At 39.8% G+C, this 14999-nt stretch overlaps 1 protein-coding gene across 1 annotated transcript; it reads left to right on the top strand.

Annotated features, from left to right (window-relative positions):
* The first annotated feature begins 203 nt into the window (after positions 1-203).
* On the top strand, positions 204-6692 carry LOC104156586 (interleukin-7-like). The gene is made up of 5 exons (XM_009703214.1): positions 204-282; positions 522-664; positions 4136-4222; positions 5006-5158; positions 6540-6692. The coding sequence occupies exons 1-5, from the start codon at positions 204-206 to the stop codon at positions 6690-6692; spliced, it is 615 nt and encodes a 204-aa protein (XP_009701516.1).
* Positions 6693-14999: the final 8307 nt, after the last annotated feature.

Below are 14999 nucleotides of genomic sequence, written 5' to 3'. Positions count from 1 at the left end.
TAGTATGGATTTGTACATTTGGTCAGCCTCAAAATGTGTTTAAACACACTTTTGACATAAAGATGTGTTCATGGGCATTTGCAGAATTTCTCATAGGAAAAATGGACAATTAGGATGAGATTCAGCTGCAGATTAAGGCACTTGAATGTCTACACCTATTTGACTGCGACACTTACTGTGTACTGGGTGGTCATGGTCCAGTTATGGTCAATGGAGAGACCTCGGCAACGCTTGCAGCGAAGCCTGGAGATGAATTCAGCCCGAGCAGACACCGAGTAGCTGGTGAGCTCAATAGCTGTAGGCTCTTAACCACGCTGGCTAAATCACTCTTGAGTATGAGGGAGTTTAGACAGCCAAATAGTGTCTTAATCTGGAGCTGAATCCTTCCCTCAAGGTACAAGTCATCTGGTTGTACAGAGATCCCTTTTAAACCATTTTAACAGATTACAGGATGTATTTGTTAATACCGCTTACACTCCATGGCATTTAATATGTACTTAACTGCTCTTCTTGTAATCCAGCCTTTTTTAGGTCTATCTTTCGGGTTCTGCCACTGCTCCTTGTTCTGTCTCCAGTGAACCCATCTAGTTTTGCAATGGGAAATAAAACAACCGAAATCCGTGTGAAATATGAGAATATACTAAGCCACGACATCGATGAGCTGGTAGGTAATAGCTCTTGGGCTTTCAAGAAATGTTGATTGTTTTTAAGTGATCGCAAATAATAGTGAAAAAAAAAGCTCTAATGTTAACAGACGATAAACGACCAATTTATGACAAGTTATCCTGGAATGGTGGTGTTATTTGAGGGAGTGTGACAATTCAGTCTCTTTAGAGCCTCTGAAATCTGTGGATGCTGTCTATTTGCATGTACAAAGGCTGTGATCCAGGTATTTGTGCCTGTGCACCATGTAGTTAGACACAGGTACCACTTGGCCCTCATTAGTATAATATATTACATTAAAAAGCGCTCTTTCCTGAAGTAATTTCACGACTGCTTCTCTTTGTATCTTCTTATCAAGAGAAGAAAGCATTACACAACCTGACATTTATTCTACTAATTGTAGACTTCTTGACTGAAGTTTTATGTTGTCCATTGAATACACACGCACAGAGGCACGACATTCATTCAACAATAAAAGTTTCCTTGTGTTTTACCTATATTTTGTTTAGCCAACAAAGAAACAACTTTTCTAGATGGCAGCAGAGAAGAACTTAACTTTCTCAGTTGTAAATCTCCTCCATTATAGCTTTATCAGCCAGATTTATTACCGCTTTGCAAAACACTATCATAAGTTTACCGATCCATGCGCAAAGCCTACCTTCCAACTCTTCGTCATGAATTATTAACAATTAAATTTATCTGTCATGAACACTTTCATGGGAGAAAGCACTTTCCATACTTGGATTAGCAGAGGCATTTCTAGAAAAATGTTTTTTTTCTGACAGTTTGTCACTAAACGAGAACTCACCATTCCATTGCAGTCTTAAATCAAGATCTATTTCCATGAAATACAGTGCTTCTCCAAGGGCGAAATTGGGAGCTGTTGTATTTCTTCACACTTAGGATCCACCACCGTCCGCCATCAAGGATTTGAACGGAGCAATGCTGTTCTTTCAGATGCAGTTTGGAAGTCTTTAGCTTTTTTATTGTAATAAATATTACCGAGTTTTTTAGGGGATAGGGTTTTGTAGGAGACTGTATGTGAACTCAAGCTGTTATCTGGTTAAATAAATAAATAAACCCTTAACGAATGAATGTTTGTGAAAGGTAATGGGAATGTACTGACCTCTGAAGCTTTTACTTCCTAGAACAGGCACGTGCAAGCAACTACTGGGCAAATTTCTTCATTTTCCTGTCTTTATTTTTCCCCGGTTTAAGAGAGATTCATTCATCTTCTATGTAAAATCAGCGTATGGTCTTGTCACTATAACTTATCAGCAAAATATTACGGACAGTGCTGTTTGGGACTTCCCTGCCATTGCAGAGCCAAAGTCCGTAACATCCAGTCCTTCACCCTCAGATGTTTGGAGGCAGCCGTGGTGATGACTATCGGGTTATATACCAGACTAACTAAAGTTAATTTGATTTTCACTGATGCCTTTTCCGAGGCCAGGATTACCCGTAGGTTGCTTTAGTCACAGCCAATAAACTGCCTTCAGAAATGGTTACTGTACGTTATACTAAAGGGGGTCTGAGGAGGTCAGTGAGGATGTGTAAGTCCCTTTGCAGGCAGCAAAAGAAGCCACAGATAGATGGGTTTTAGGGTGATTCTTTATTTATTTCTTTATTTTTAAATCTTGGTGCTGTGTGACTGCAGCAAAACTTCATTCTGTTGTGGTACAAGCAGAGATGTGCATTGTCTTCCAGATGTTTGGTTTGGGGTTTTTGCTTTTTTTTGGTTTTGGTTTTGGTTTGTTTTGTCAGTGAATATTTGACTCCCTAAACCCTTGGTTTTGAAAACACTTCCTGGATGAAGTTCTGTTCATCTTGGGTGAACTTCCAAAATACAGGCAACGTTACACAAAAATCTGGGGAAAAATTTTAAGAATTAAGTTGTCTAATGTGTTCATGTGTGTGCGTAAGTGAGGAGGTGTCACACACTATTGTCACGAGCTGCCTTGCTTAAAGCCCTTCTGGTTGTATTGGGCTATCTGGATACAGGCTGAAGAAGAAAGCAAAGGAATTTTGTTGAGCTGGGTTCAGTTGTCATAGAATCAGAGAATCGTTACGGTTGGAAGAGACCTCAAAGATCATCAAGTCCAACCGTATACCCAACGCCACCATGCCCACTAAACCATGTCTCGAAGCGCCACATCTAAACATTTTTTGAACACCTCCAGGGATGGTGACTCCACCACCTCCCCGGGGAGCCCGTTCCAATGCCTAACGACTCTAACAGTGAAGAAGTTCTTTCTAATATCCAACCTGAACCTCCCCTGGTGCAACTTGAGACCATTTCCTCTTGTCCTATCGGTAGCTACCGGGGAGAAGAGACCGAACCCCCCCCGGCTGCAATCTCCTTTCAGGTTGTTGTAGAGAGTGATCAGGTCTCCCCTCAGCCTCCTCTTCTCCAGACCAAACCCCCCCAGCTCCCTCAGCCGCTCCCCATCAGACTCGTGCTCCAGACCCTTCCCCACCTTCGTTGCTCTTCAGATGACAAGTTCTTGATGACAAGCGTGAAAGTAGAAGAAAACAACAAACAGAGAATAAGCCATTGATAAAAGATTATGGTCACACAAAGAGAGCAAGGGATATTGCTTAGGTCATTTTCTGTTAGTGCATATGCAAAGCGAGTGCTACAATCTGTTTAGGTGCCCAGGGCATGTATTTATTGACACAAACACTGTATTTGATGTCTGTGTAAGATTTGCATATTCCTGTATGTTTTAAAATGCCAAAGAACCAAGTAATTCAATCGAATATGAAGGTTTAAAATGAATAGATTTCTGTCCAGTTCTGAGCTCTCCAGTACAAGAGAAAAGCGGAGCTACTGGAGGGAGTCCAGCTAAGGGCCATGAAGATGATGAAGGGACTGGAGCATCCCTCCCATGAGGAAAGGCTGAGAGAGCTGGGACTGTTCCACCTGGAGCAGAGAAGGCTCAGGGGGATCCCATCCGTGTCTATAAATACCTGAAGGGAGGGGGCACAGAGGACAAAGCCAGGCTCTTCCCAGCCAGGCTCTCCCACTGAAACCCAGGAGGTTCCCTCTGAACATACGGAACAACTTTGTCACTGCGAGGGTGACCGAGCACTGGCACAGGTTGCCCAGGGAGGTGGTGGAGTCTCCATCCCTGGAGATACTCAAAAACCATTTGGACACGGTCCTGGACAACCGGCTTCAGATGGCCCTGCTTGAGCAGGGGGGTTGGACCAGAGGAGCTCCAGAGGCCCCTGCCAACCTCAACCAACCTGTGATTGTCTGTGATTCTGTGAATACCTTTAAAAATGGGAGCTGGGTTGGGGTTTTCTTTGCCTGCTTGCCAAGGAAAAGCTGAGAGTCGTACACTGACCCTGCTGCGCCTGAGGAGATGCTACAGAACAATTCGGTGTTGCCATCGCCAGCTGCTAGAGAGAAACTTGGTTCCCTTGCTTAAAAGTACTTCCATGTTTAAACGTGTATGATATTTTACAGGTAAATATGTCTGCAGAGTATCGTGACAGGTGCTGCAAGAATAAAAAACATGAAAATAGCAAAGTGTTTTTCTGCAATGATACTCAGGTAAAAGTTAACTTCTCGGAATTTACTTTAGAGAATACAAACTCAAACGGGTTCTTTGTACAGTTCAGTCCCTGAATAACATACTGTGAGAGCGAGTAGTGTTACCTTTTAATAGTCAAATCTTGATATTCAGGGTTGTTCTTTTTTGAATTTGGAATCACACAATTTGCCAAGTAAATTGGTATTTTTAAAATCAAAATATTAAGCAATTCCATATCCAAGAAATGCTCTTTTTTTCTACTATAAAGATTCTTTTATATTTTTAATCCAAAATAGTACAGAAAACTTATTTCATTTTGCCAATGGAAGTAACATAAAAATTTCCCAGCATCTGTTTTCATTTTTCTATAGAAAACTGTATTAGATATGCTTTTCACTTCAGATCTGAAAGCTTTAAAAGCCATAGTTTGGGCAGGTCTCAAGCGAAAGAAAGCACAATTGCCAGCTGTTGCTGCAAATTCTATCATGACTTGATAAAAGGACTGGCTCCAAAAATCGTCCACTGTTTTCCTAACTGCATCAGCTGATTCCATTACGGCTACAATTTCTCCCTAACATCCTTACGCTATTATTATTACTACTACAAATTGATACTTGAAATATTTTGAAGAGGTGGCAGGTAGGTCACATTAGTCATGTGTGTTATTGGAAAAGATTGGCGCTATGAAAGCAAAAGAAACTAATGGGAACTGATGGAGCTTTTTTTTTAAAGACAAACCACCATGATAAAGAATTAATGGCACACAGACTTTTCAGGACACATTTTTCTTGCTCTCTTTACAGGAAATAGAATCACTGCAGAGTATGGCATGCAACATGCTCAGATTCTTTCATAAGCAAAAAATCAGCAAAGACTTTAGATGGAAAGCAGCATTAGTCTCGTGTGGGACATTACAGGTTCTACAGCGCAAATGTGAAAGGCATAAAAAAGAAAAGGTGAGTGGTAGTGATGGTCTACAGTCGATTGGAACTATGTGCCTGACTGCTTAGAGCTCTACAACACAGACTATTGTAGCTGCCTCTCCAAGATACAACTATCACACATGTTATACGCATGACGGATTTTGCTCTGTGTAGCGTATGTCTTGCAATAGACATTAAGCCCAGTGCGAAGACTAAGAAAGACAATGATCTGGAAGTCTGTAGTGAAGATACACACTCTGGTTCACTTCTGAAATACCGGAGTTAATTCTCCAGTAAGAGACAAAGACCACACTTGTGCGAAGAAGGCCTTTAACTTCTCTAGTGTACAAAATTGTAGTTGTTAACTTCTTATTGGGGTTCTACCCCAAGATTCATGTTTAATTTGGTTTGTTTCAACAAACAATTAATAGGAGTTTCTCTCCTTTCCATAATGCTTCATCTTTATTTTAACCGCAGTATCTCAAACTCAGCACGAACAGTTAGATAGAAAAATATTTTGATTTTTAGTCATTGGCAGAATCTGCTTTTTGACGTGTTACTCAAATCTAGCAGGATGATCTACAGACTACCATAGCAAAGGAAAAGCGTTCTTTTAAGTGAACCTATTGAACGCAAAAACATCGACCAGCATCAAAAAGCCTCCCCATACGCACCAAAGGATATAATTCTTTATGACTGGCTTAAATAGTTGGATTGAAGGCTGCATTTAACTATTTTTCTCCTTGAAATGGAGAAACACTTAAAATCTGGGACCAGATCTTCAAAGCGATTTTGGGTGTCTGTATTTGGCTTAGCCACCTGTGGCAAATCCAATGTTTGCCTTACCTTAAAAGTTAGGTCATGGAAGTCAAAGAGTATCACCCTTGAAACTCCTGCCTGGCCTCATGGATGCCTGGTTTCATTTAAAGACCAATTAAAGTAATTTGGTCAAAATCATGAACAGTCATTGAACATGGACCAGAACCACGGTCTTGTCGTCTCGGGGTGAGATCCTGAACGCGTGGCCGCAGCACCAACCCCTGGGAATAGGTCTGTCTTCTTCCACCAGCCTTGAGGTACCACACACGTAGTCCTCTCTTTTGAGGTTGGGCTCACAATGTAATTGGCTTTATTTTTCCAGCCCTCCAAGTAATGGAGGATAAATGTTAAACCACTGACCGAGGACGTCTGTGTTCTCAGTCGCACACACTGGTTTCTGCTGTCCGTACTTGCTGGGTGTTAAAGCCGGCTACTGCCACGGCACGCTTCCTGAGCAGTCCAGCTTTCCAGCCTAATTCCTGTGTAAGGTACCTCCGTTATTGATTGAGATGTAATGGGAATCAGTTTGTTTCAAAAGGTGTCTGTATGAAAAGAATAAGCACTTCTCAATTAACAATGCAAACTTCTTTTTCAGGTTTGCACGCAGCTAAATACACATAATAAAGAAGATGCAGAAACAGGTGATCAGTCCAAAAAGAAATGTAACCAAGAATTATGTGAACTGAAAGAAAATATATCTAGCCTTCGATCCTGCTGGAATAAATTTGAAAAAATAATTTCCAGGTGAATCCCGCTCTTTTCTTTCAAAGTGGTATCACTTGGTATCTTTGCATTTTATATGCATTCTTCGAGTAACTCTGCTCGCTTACATGAACACTTTATGCCAGAATTCTGATGGAAAGTTACTGTACCTTGTTCCTGGAGATGGAATAAACAGAAACGGCTAAACCAAGCTGCTGATCTCCAAGAAGTGCAAATAAAAGACCTGCGTCTGAAACAAAGAACTCTGCAGAAGGCTGCGTCGCACCTTCATGCTCTGGAAACTACTTTGGATTTTCTGATCTTTCAAGTAACCTTATAATACGTCATATGAAAGTAATCTACTTGCACATCTCCTGCAATTTATAAAACCATCTTAGAAGCCACAGGTGAAGAAAACTGTATGGAAAAGTAGCAGGTTTCTTTATATAAAACGCATCAAGGACCAGAAAGAACAATTTACCGAACAAGCAGCTGATCCTGGGTCTGTTCTGCTGAAGCAACGACGTTTTCCGCGTGGGTATCGAACGGGTCTGCACACTGATTGAGGTTTGGAAAAGTAGGGAGAAGGCTAACTTTTTGAAAAATTTAGGAAGGGTACTGATTTTTGAAGCAATGTAGCACACTTCTGCTGGCTGAAGGAGAGACGAGACAGCGAGACCTAGGCCGGGGGGCAAAAAAAGGAGATGCCTGAATGTAAGTTTGTTCAGCTGACTGGGAGCAGCACTGGCCTTATGAGTTTGGCTATCCTACAGTTAGCTGTGGGAAGAACCCACACTTCTTCCCTTCAGATTGTGATTTCTTATATGCAATTATTTTATATAACGTGTTTAACATGGTAGTCAAACATGACTGTGTGAATATTTTCAGAGAATAATATATTGGCATTTAACTAATAAAGTGTTCATATTTAATTTTGGATAAATTGAAGTATTTTTATAGTTGTTTGTACCTCTTTTGCAGTTTCTTACTTTGATATTACAACTCCTTTGGTAATAAAATATTTGTCTTCTATGGAATAGGGCTGTTGGCTTTTTGGGTGTCATCACTCCTTTTTTAGCTTTTTTCACAGCTAGCCATTAAAAGCACAGCTGGAATGTAACCTCCAGCAGCTTGGGGATTCCTGTTGTAAAATACCTGTTTCTTACTTGCTTGTAACCTGGCCAGTTTAGGTAAACATTGCCATACCAGGTATCTGCCTTGGACTAAATACTTCGGGAAATCTTTAGTTAAGTCAGCCTGTTGTTTCCTGGTTCAGAGTAAGGTAACATATATTTCTTTTATCTGTGCTAAAAGAAATTTTCCATGGAACTACTCTGAAATTTTTTTTGGTACTTAGAACAAAGACCTTAAAAAATGGTGGGCTGTGCTTCAAAGACCTGTATAGATCTCCTTTGACTGGAGTAAGATCGCGGTACTGAGTCCACGAAACCCAGTGTGCCCCGCTGCTAATGGTGAGGGAAGAAGTTGGAAGCAAAGCAAACACACCCTTAAGCTTTCCTGGAAATACACCCTCTCCAACCCCCCATCAATGCACGGTGAAGTGACTTGAGGTTGGAGTAGTATCTTTGTAAAACTGTGATTGAGACTTTCACATATTCTCTTTAGCTCTTGATGTAAGAGATTGGAATTTTAACTCCAAACACCAAAAAAAAGAGGAAAAAACCCAAATCCAAACCAAACCCATAATGTAACAGGAAACAGATTTCCCAGTATCATACTGCACATAAGAGAATGTGACCATTATTGTAAGAACTTCTCAGGAAATCCCTTCTACTGAAAGTCCCAGAAGACTGAGGAATAAATTTGTCTCCCGAGAGTGAAGTACAGTTGCTTTTGGAAATCCAGGAACAGTTGAAAGCCAAGCCTTATTTCCTGATAACCACTTGGCAAGGAAAGGTCAGTGGAATTAAAAGAAAAACACACAGATGCAGTATTAGCTACTACAAAACTGGAAGGTCAGTCAGCTTACATGACTTGAGCAGCAGCCCACAACTTAAATCTTGAGGCAAACCAAGCAGTTTTGGGCCAATCCTGGGGAAAAGACCAAAGTTAGATCCAGAGCAGAAATTTAGATCAAGTGATTATGAAATTGCATTTGTTGGTTTTGTTTTTTTTTTTCCTCTGTGATTGCTTCTCTTAATAAATATCCTGCCTGTCTGATGCTTGTTGCCAAATTTCCTGAGTCACCACTTACATGCAAAGACTAACTGCTAAACACAGTGACTTGTGCTCTTTGGTTTGTTGCTTCCATTTGAGAACCTCCTCCAGTCTCTCCTGAAATGACCAATTTGACAACAGTAAACTGCTCTGCAGGAACGGGCGAAGGGATGAAAACCTTGCAGGGCATCACCACTGCGCCCACCTCCCTGCCGCTTTCGTTTCTGTATTTCTTTATTTAGTTGGCCACAGCAAAGGGATATGAGTAGGTCAAACCCATGGTTTAGAAATACATGGGAAGGTGGTAAGGGAAAACAACTTAGGTACCTAAATTAGTAAAAAGAATTTTAGCAGTGATGTTGCAAAGGATTACGAGAAAGCAGAAAGAGGTGACTAACCACTGGGAGCAAGCTATTGTTGCACATTTCTAACAGCAAGAATGAGTTCGGGGCTTTGTAGTCTACAATGAGAAGGAAGAATTTCTAGTGTTTAGGAAGCCAGATCTAGGAAGGCCACTGGAAGAGAATGTTCAAATCTCACTTTACACCATCAAGCAGGTCTCTACAGCTGTAGTTCTTCAGTTAAAGACACAGGATTAAACCTCTCCCGGGTGGTTATATGTTTCCTTCTAGTTCCATCGCTTCAGCCTTGTGCTGAGCAAAGGAGATGTTGGCTTCATGATAGGTTTCATTCAGCAGCTACTTAAGTTTCTGTTGGTTTTTTTTGGTTTTGTTTTCATTTTTCTCCCGCTATCTGATTGGAATGGTGAACTAGAACAGAGGAAGCCAGCATGAGGAACATCATAGAATCTCAGCGGTGACAAGAGATTTTGCAGACTCTTGGCACAAAAATGAGTTTCATCCAGAATGAAGGGAAAATTACTCTGCCTTCCTTGGAAGAGGGTGTGGTGAAGTAAACAAAAGAGTCCAGGAGGAGGAACTTTCCCCTAAAAAGAGAAAAGAGGAATTGGTCTGTACTCATCCGTATTTGGCCAAAAAAATTCAGGAACCCAAACCCTTACTACAATTTCTGCTCACACAAGTCAGCTTTACATGAGATATATAACTTCTGCTTTTTTTCTTGCTTAATCATTTCATCAACAAAACAGTGGTCTAACCTCAAGAACAAACCCAGATCAAGTTAGGTTATATATTATACCTTACAGTCTTACTAAACAAAAAGAAACCAACCAACCAACCGGAAGTATTTACTACAGGTATCACAGTGACAGGCTCTATATAAACCAACGTCTCCATATAGTTGGGAAAGAAGAGATAAAGTTAACTGTATATAAACAGATCACATCGATTTAAATATCTGGTATAGAGTATTTTCCTATATAGGAACCCAAATCTCACCTCACAACTCAATTAAAAAACCCTGTCTTTTGAGAAGAGTAACTAAGCGGTTCTCTCCCAGCCACTATGAGAAGACAGTGGATGGTCCTCACATCAGGTCTGGTGTACTCCAGACCAAAGACATCACAATATTCATAAGGTTGACATGACGTTACCTATCCCTATGCTATTTTATTTAAGTCAACTTCATATTTGGCTACAAAAATGTGTGCATCACACTGAGTTTTATTGGCATATTTGCTTTATTGTTAACAAGTGGCAAATTAGCATTAGGTGGTGCTTTACATTTATTAATTAAAACTGACACTTTAAAATAAACATAATAAACCAAGTAAGATGTAAACCAACCCAGGAATTCTGAAAAAAAGCACTGGATGGTCACAAACACAAATACTCAATGTACTGAGGGGCAAGGCAAACAATAAATGCAATGCTGGCAAAATTAATCACCCCAAACACATGAATGAACACTTCATTTAAAAACATGGAACACCAATAAATAAACTTATGAAGATACATACTAAGTATCTTATGAAGGATGAACACCAAGAGTTAGAGCAATCATACCAAGCAGGTATTGTAACAGTTGTAGAATACTCAGCACTTTACAGATCAGACCCCAATCCGTTCACGCTTCTGCCAGAAATCCAAATCCAAATACAGAACTATGGTAAACCATGCACCACGACTGAGAACTTAAGTTGAATACTCAGCCATATTAAACCGCATATTTGGTTTGCTGACTCAAAAGCTAATTTTCATATGATTTCCCTAATGATTATTTTTGTGAAGAAAAAACACTAATTAAGAGAGAATCTGAATGAGCTGTTCTCTGGCAACATGAAACAGAATGGGGCTAATTAGGATCCTCCAGAAATGTGTATTCTGGAATGACGTAACAAAAAAAGTAACAAACCCCACCAAACTAGTGTGCAAGAGTAATCTCTTATGCTATGAATATTGGAAAGGAAATATCAACCAAGTAACTGCTGAATACAGCTAGAGAATCTTTTACTTAACATTTCTTCCAACACCACAACTAGGTAACTCAAACCTTATTCAGCAAGTTTAAAAAAAAAATTATAAAAAAACCCCACCAGCAACAAAACCATCACAAGTTGGAATGAGCTGTACTTGAAAGGCAATAAAACTATTGTCACCAGCCACCAAAACCAGTTTCACCAAAGATGAAAATTCTACCTTATCAAACAACCCACCTAATTATTTATAGTTTAGTCAAACTGGAAAGAAAGTCACAAAAAGTGCTCTTACTAAACACAGATTTGTCAGCCAAGATTAAAAAAACCCCTATGACAAGTTTGTTCTTTGCACATACACAAAGTCTACGCGATAGAAACCAGCGCTTCTTGAGAACTTTGCGATACATAGACAATACCATTTCATTTTATACTAATTACATAGCCTACATCAGCGTGCACTGCTACAGGTCTTGTTTATTAGTGTTTAAACTACCGCAGTCACACCTCCTTCCACCAATTTGATACGTGCGTGTCATGAAACTGTTCTCTTTGCAGACCGCGTTTCAGGCACTAACGGTTACAAGGGTGACTGAGGAGCTAGTCTCCCTCAGGCAACAGAGAACCTCCATGACGTTTGAAGATTGGATCAGGTCCTAAAATACATTTTGGAGCTCCCAGCCTGGGAACCTCGCTCGCTATCTGCGGCATGTGTGGAAAAGCTTGAGTGGGTGCTGCGAGCAGAAGCTGAGGGCCCAGGGCACCACAGAGAGCTGCCCGCTCCTCGCTGCCCACTGCCTCCTGCCCTGCTTCTCAAATCCACCCCAGGGAGTTGAACGGCTCTTTAAGTCCCTTTGGCAAATCTAAAAAAATCCTGCCTAAGTGTTCATTTCATAGGTACAAGCTGAAGTGGTAGTGAAGCACCTCCCCATGTCCGCTCCCCTGGAGTGGTGTGCAAGACTGCGGGTGTAATTATCCATATAACCATATATTTAAGTTGCTGTGTATTTATAAAGATTCCAGTTTTAAACCTACCTAGGGTGTGAGCATCATGCATAAATACAAATCTGTGTAAGATACGCCATATAAAGATTAAGCCTTATGCTATGTTGTGTTTACTATTGAAGCTGGTATTTTTCATGACTCCATTGCACTTGTATCAGCGTAGCTCCAATGATCCTGCACTCCGTTCTGGCACAGAGATGTCCCTTGGAGAACAGATATTCACAAAAGCAGAATGGGACTGCAAACACCCTCAGGCCAGACCTCAAAAGCAGCCTTCTCCTTGTTTCTTTACATGGAATTTTACCTTCGACTTTTTTTTTTTTATTTTTTTAAGTGAATGGAAGAACCTTAGTAAGCACATTAGGAAGATCTAGTGGGAGACAATACAAGAAAGTCTGGCATAGGGTCAGATGTTGGTATAGAAATCATTCAAACAATCAGATCAATAATTTCACTTTAAATGGACAGTAACTACATTAGTCTACTGTCTGAGGCTTCACAATCCTCCAGTAGCATTCAGTCCTGTTTTGTATCAACTCCGCTTTGGCGAAACACCTTTTTACATTTGTGTAACTTACAAGTTCTCACAAAATACACGCGTGTGCTCACGCGCACACCCTATATATACACCTACAGAGAACTGGAAAGACGGATGCTAAATGAAGTAATCATATCATTCTGATTTTACACGTGAACGCTAAGGAATTTAGGTTTTTAAGTTAAATATCTGTCAACAAGGCATCCAGAGGATGACACTAAGCTAAGATTAGACTCATCAGTGAAGTGCATCAGCGGTGCATAGTTCATCTAGAGGTTTTATCTTCACGATTATCAATATTTTGGTTCTTAAGAATTTTGGAACACTCCCCTTTCAGTATATGTATCCATGTTTTTTCCTCCCACGAAAACCAAGGCATAAAGGCAGGGGGGAAGGCTAGCTTTGGACCTAGGTTGTTAATAAATTAAATTCAGGAACTTCCTGACACATGTAATGTACCTAAAGATTCAAAATTCACCTCTCTGAACGGTTATTTGTTCTTTAAGTATAACAAGTTTGTTTCCCATACTCAGTTCTGCAGGGGCATTATGAAAACAAATCTACTATCTCCTAACTAACATTCCATTGAGATGGCATTACAGCGACCTGTGCTGATAACTTGTGATCCTGACACAGTCTACGGTCTGTAACATCAGAGACTTTAGAAACCTATGCCATTCAGTAACAAAACCAGTTGATAAAGTGGAAACATTTTAGGCCTCTGATAGTCTCAGAGTACAGTAGAAAACTGCATAGTCAATTATATTTTTACTGAATCTACAATAAATGTAAGCAAACACATACACATTATCCAATGTTACTATCAACAGTCATTTCTGCTTCACTAGACCTTCTAAGGCCAAATTTAAAATTCAGGAAATATTTTTAAAATTCTTCTTTCAGTTTAGGTTAATCCCCTGCCTAGTTCGTGCTATAAGTCATAGAAGTGTAAATCAAATAAAGGATGTAACACTCGAACAATTTACTAAATGCTGCATTGGAAGCAAAGAGTTACACAAACGGCTCAAAAAGCAGAAATTATGGTAACCGTATGTGCATTCTGATTTAAAACTAGGAAAAGCTGCCACCTACAATTCAAAAGGGAAACGGTCAATATGTTTTTTCTACAGTTACAGCGATCCTGAAAAACCTGGAAGGTATCTATCTATTTCCTTACTAAACTTTTCCTTTGTAGAAAGCATTTTCAATAAAAGGTAAAAAGCATTTTTCCAACAGAAACAAGAACTGGAAATTCATCAAGTCAAAGGAATTGATTCCCTGGTAGATTCACTAACCGATCAAACCTATTCTGGACTTCCATCTTTGCTGATGGACACTCAGCTTGCAATAATTCAGTCTGCAGACCTCCAAGGCCCAAGTCCAGGGCAAATTTTCTAAAGCAGGCTTATCTATGCAAAAGATGCAGGATTCCAATTTTTCCAAATACAGATACGAATGTGTCAAAATACGGATCCTAGAACATTAACTACCTACTTAACTACCTTTGTCAGTTCTAACTATCATTACCAGTCATCCATTCTATCATGCTCAGTAGCCAGCTTACACAACCTATAATAAAACAAGACTACACAGAATGAAGGATAATTTCTAAAAATAGTTTTGTATAAAAAGTGTGAGACAATTTCCACACCATTGAACTAATTCTAAAACATCCATAGCTTGTGGTCTGCAACATAACTACATCAAGTCTCACTAATGGTGTTTGTGAGCTGAAAGTAACCATTTCTGACAAAAAGTGTGTCTTTATTGTGGGAAAGGCACAATTAAGTTCTTTCAGATTGTTCTTTCACGCATAATTAAGATAGTACCAGTACTTCAGAGCAAAATTTCACAACACAAATTACTACATTCAGATACAAGTTAAGTGATTCGGCTTGTGAATGGGTTTAATATCCTGTGTAATTTATAAAAAAAACAACAGCAGTTTCCAGGGCCTGACTCTTCTTTCCAACGAATTAACACAAAGTCTGTTACTGACTTCAAGAGGCCGCTGTTCAGGGCCCAAGAACACATAAAATTGCAAAAAACATGTAAGGTATTAACACATAAACCTACGGAGCACAGTTACTCCATTATGCACTTGTATGCAAGCTGTGCTATTTGCACAAGACTAAAAACCAGTCACTACTTATATCAAAGTTGTACTGCTCTAGTAACATACATTTTTATGGAACTCTTTTTATTTTGAAAACAACCTTCTTGATGTATCCAATACAAAAAAAAAAAAGAGTTCAACATTTGGGTAGGATAAGCATAGACTTTGTCTTTCCTTCAGG

Source organism: Cariama cristata, unplaced genomic scaffold (genome assembly GCF_000690535.1).
Source record: "Cariama cristata isolate BGI_N322 unplaced genomic scaffold, ASM69053v1 scaffold42096, whole genome shotgun sequence".
Taxonomy (NCBI): domain Eukaryota; kingdom Metazoa; phylum Chordata; class Aves; order Cariamiformes; family Cariamidae; genus Cariama; species Cariama cristata.
Note: the sequence above shows the minus strand (reverse complement) of the source record. Positions and strands in the feature narration are given on the sequence as shown.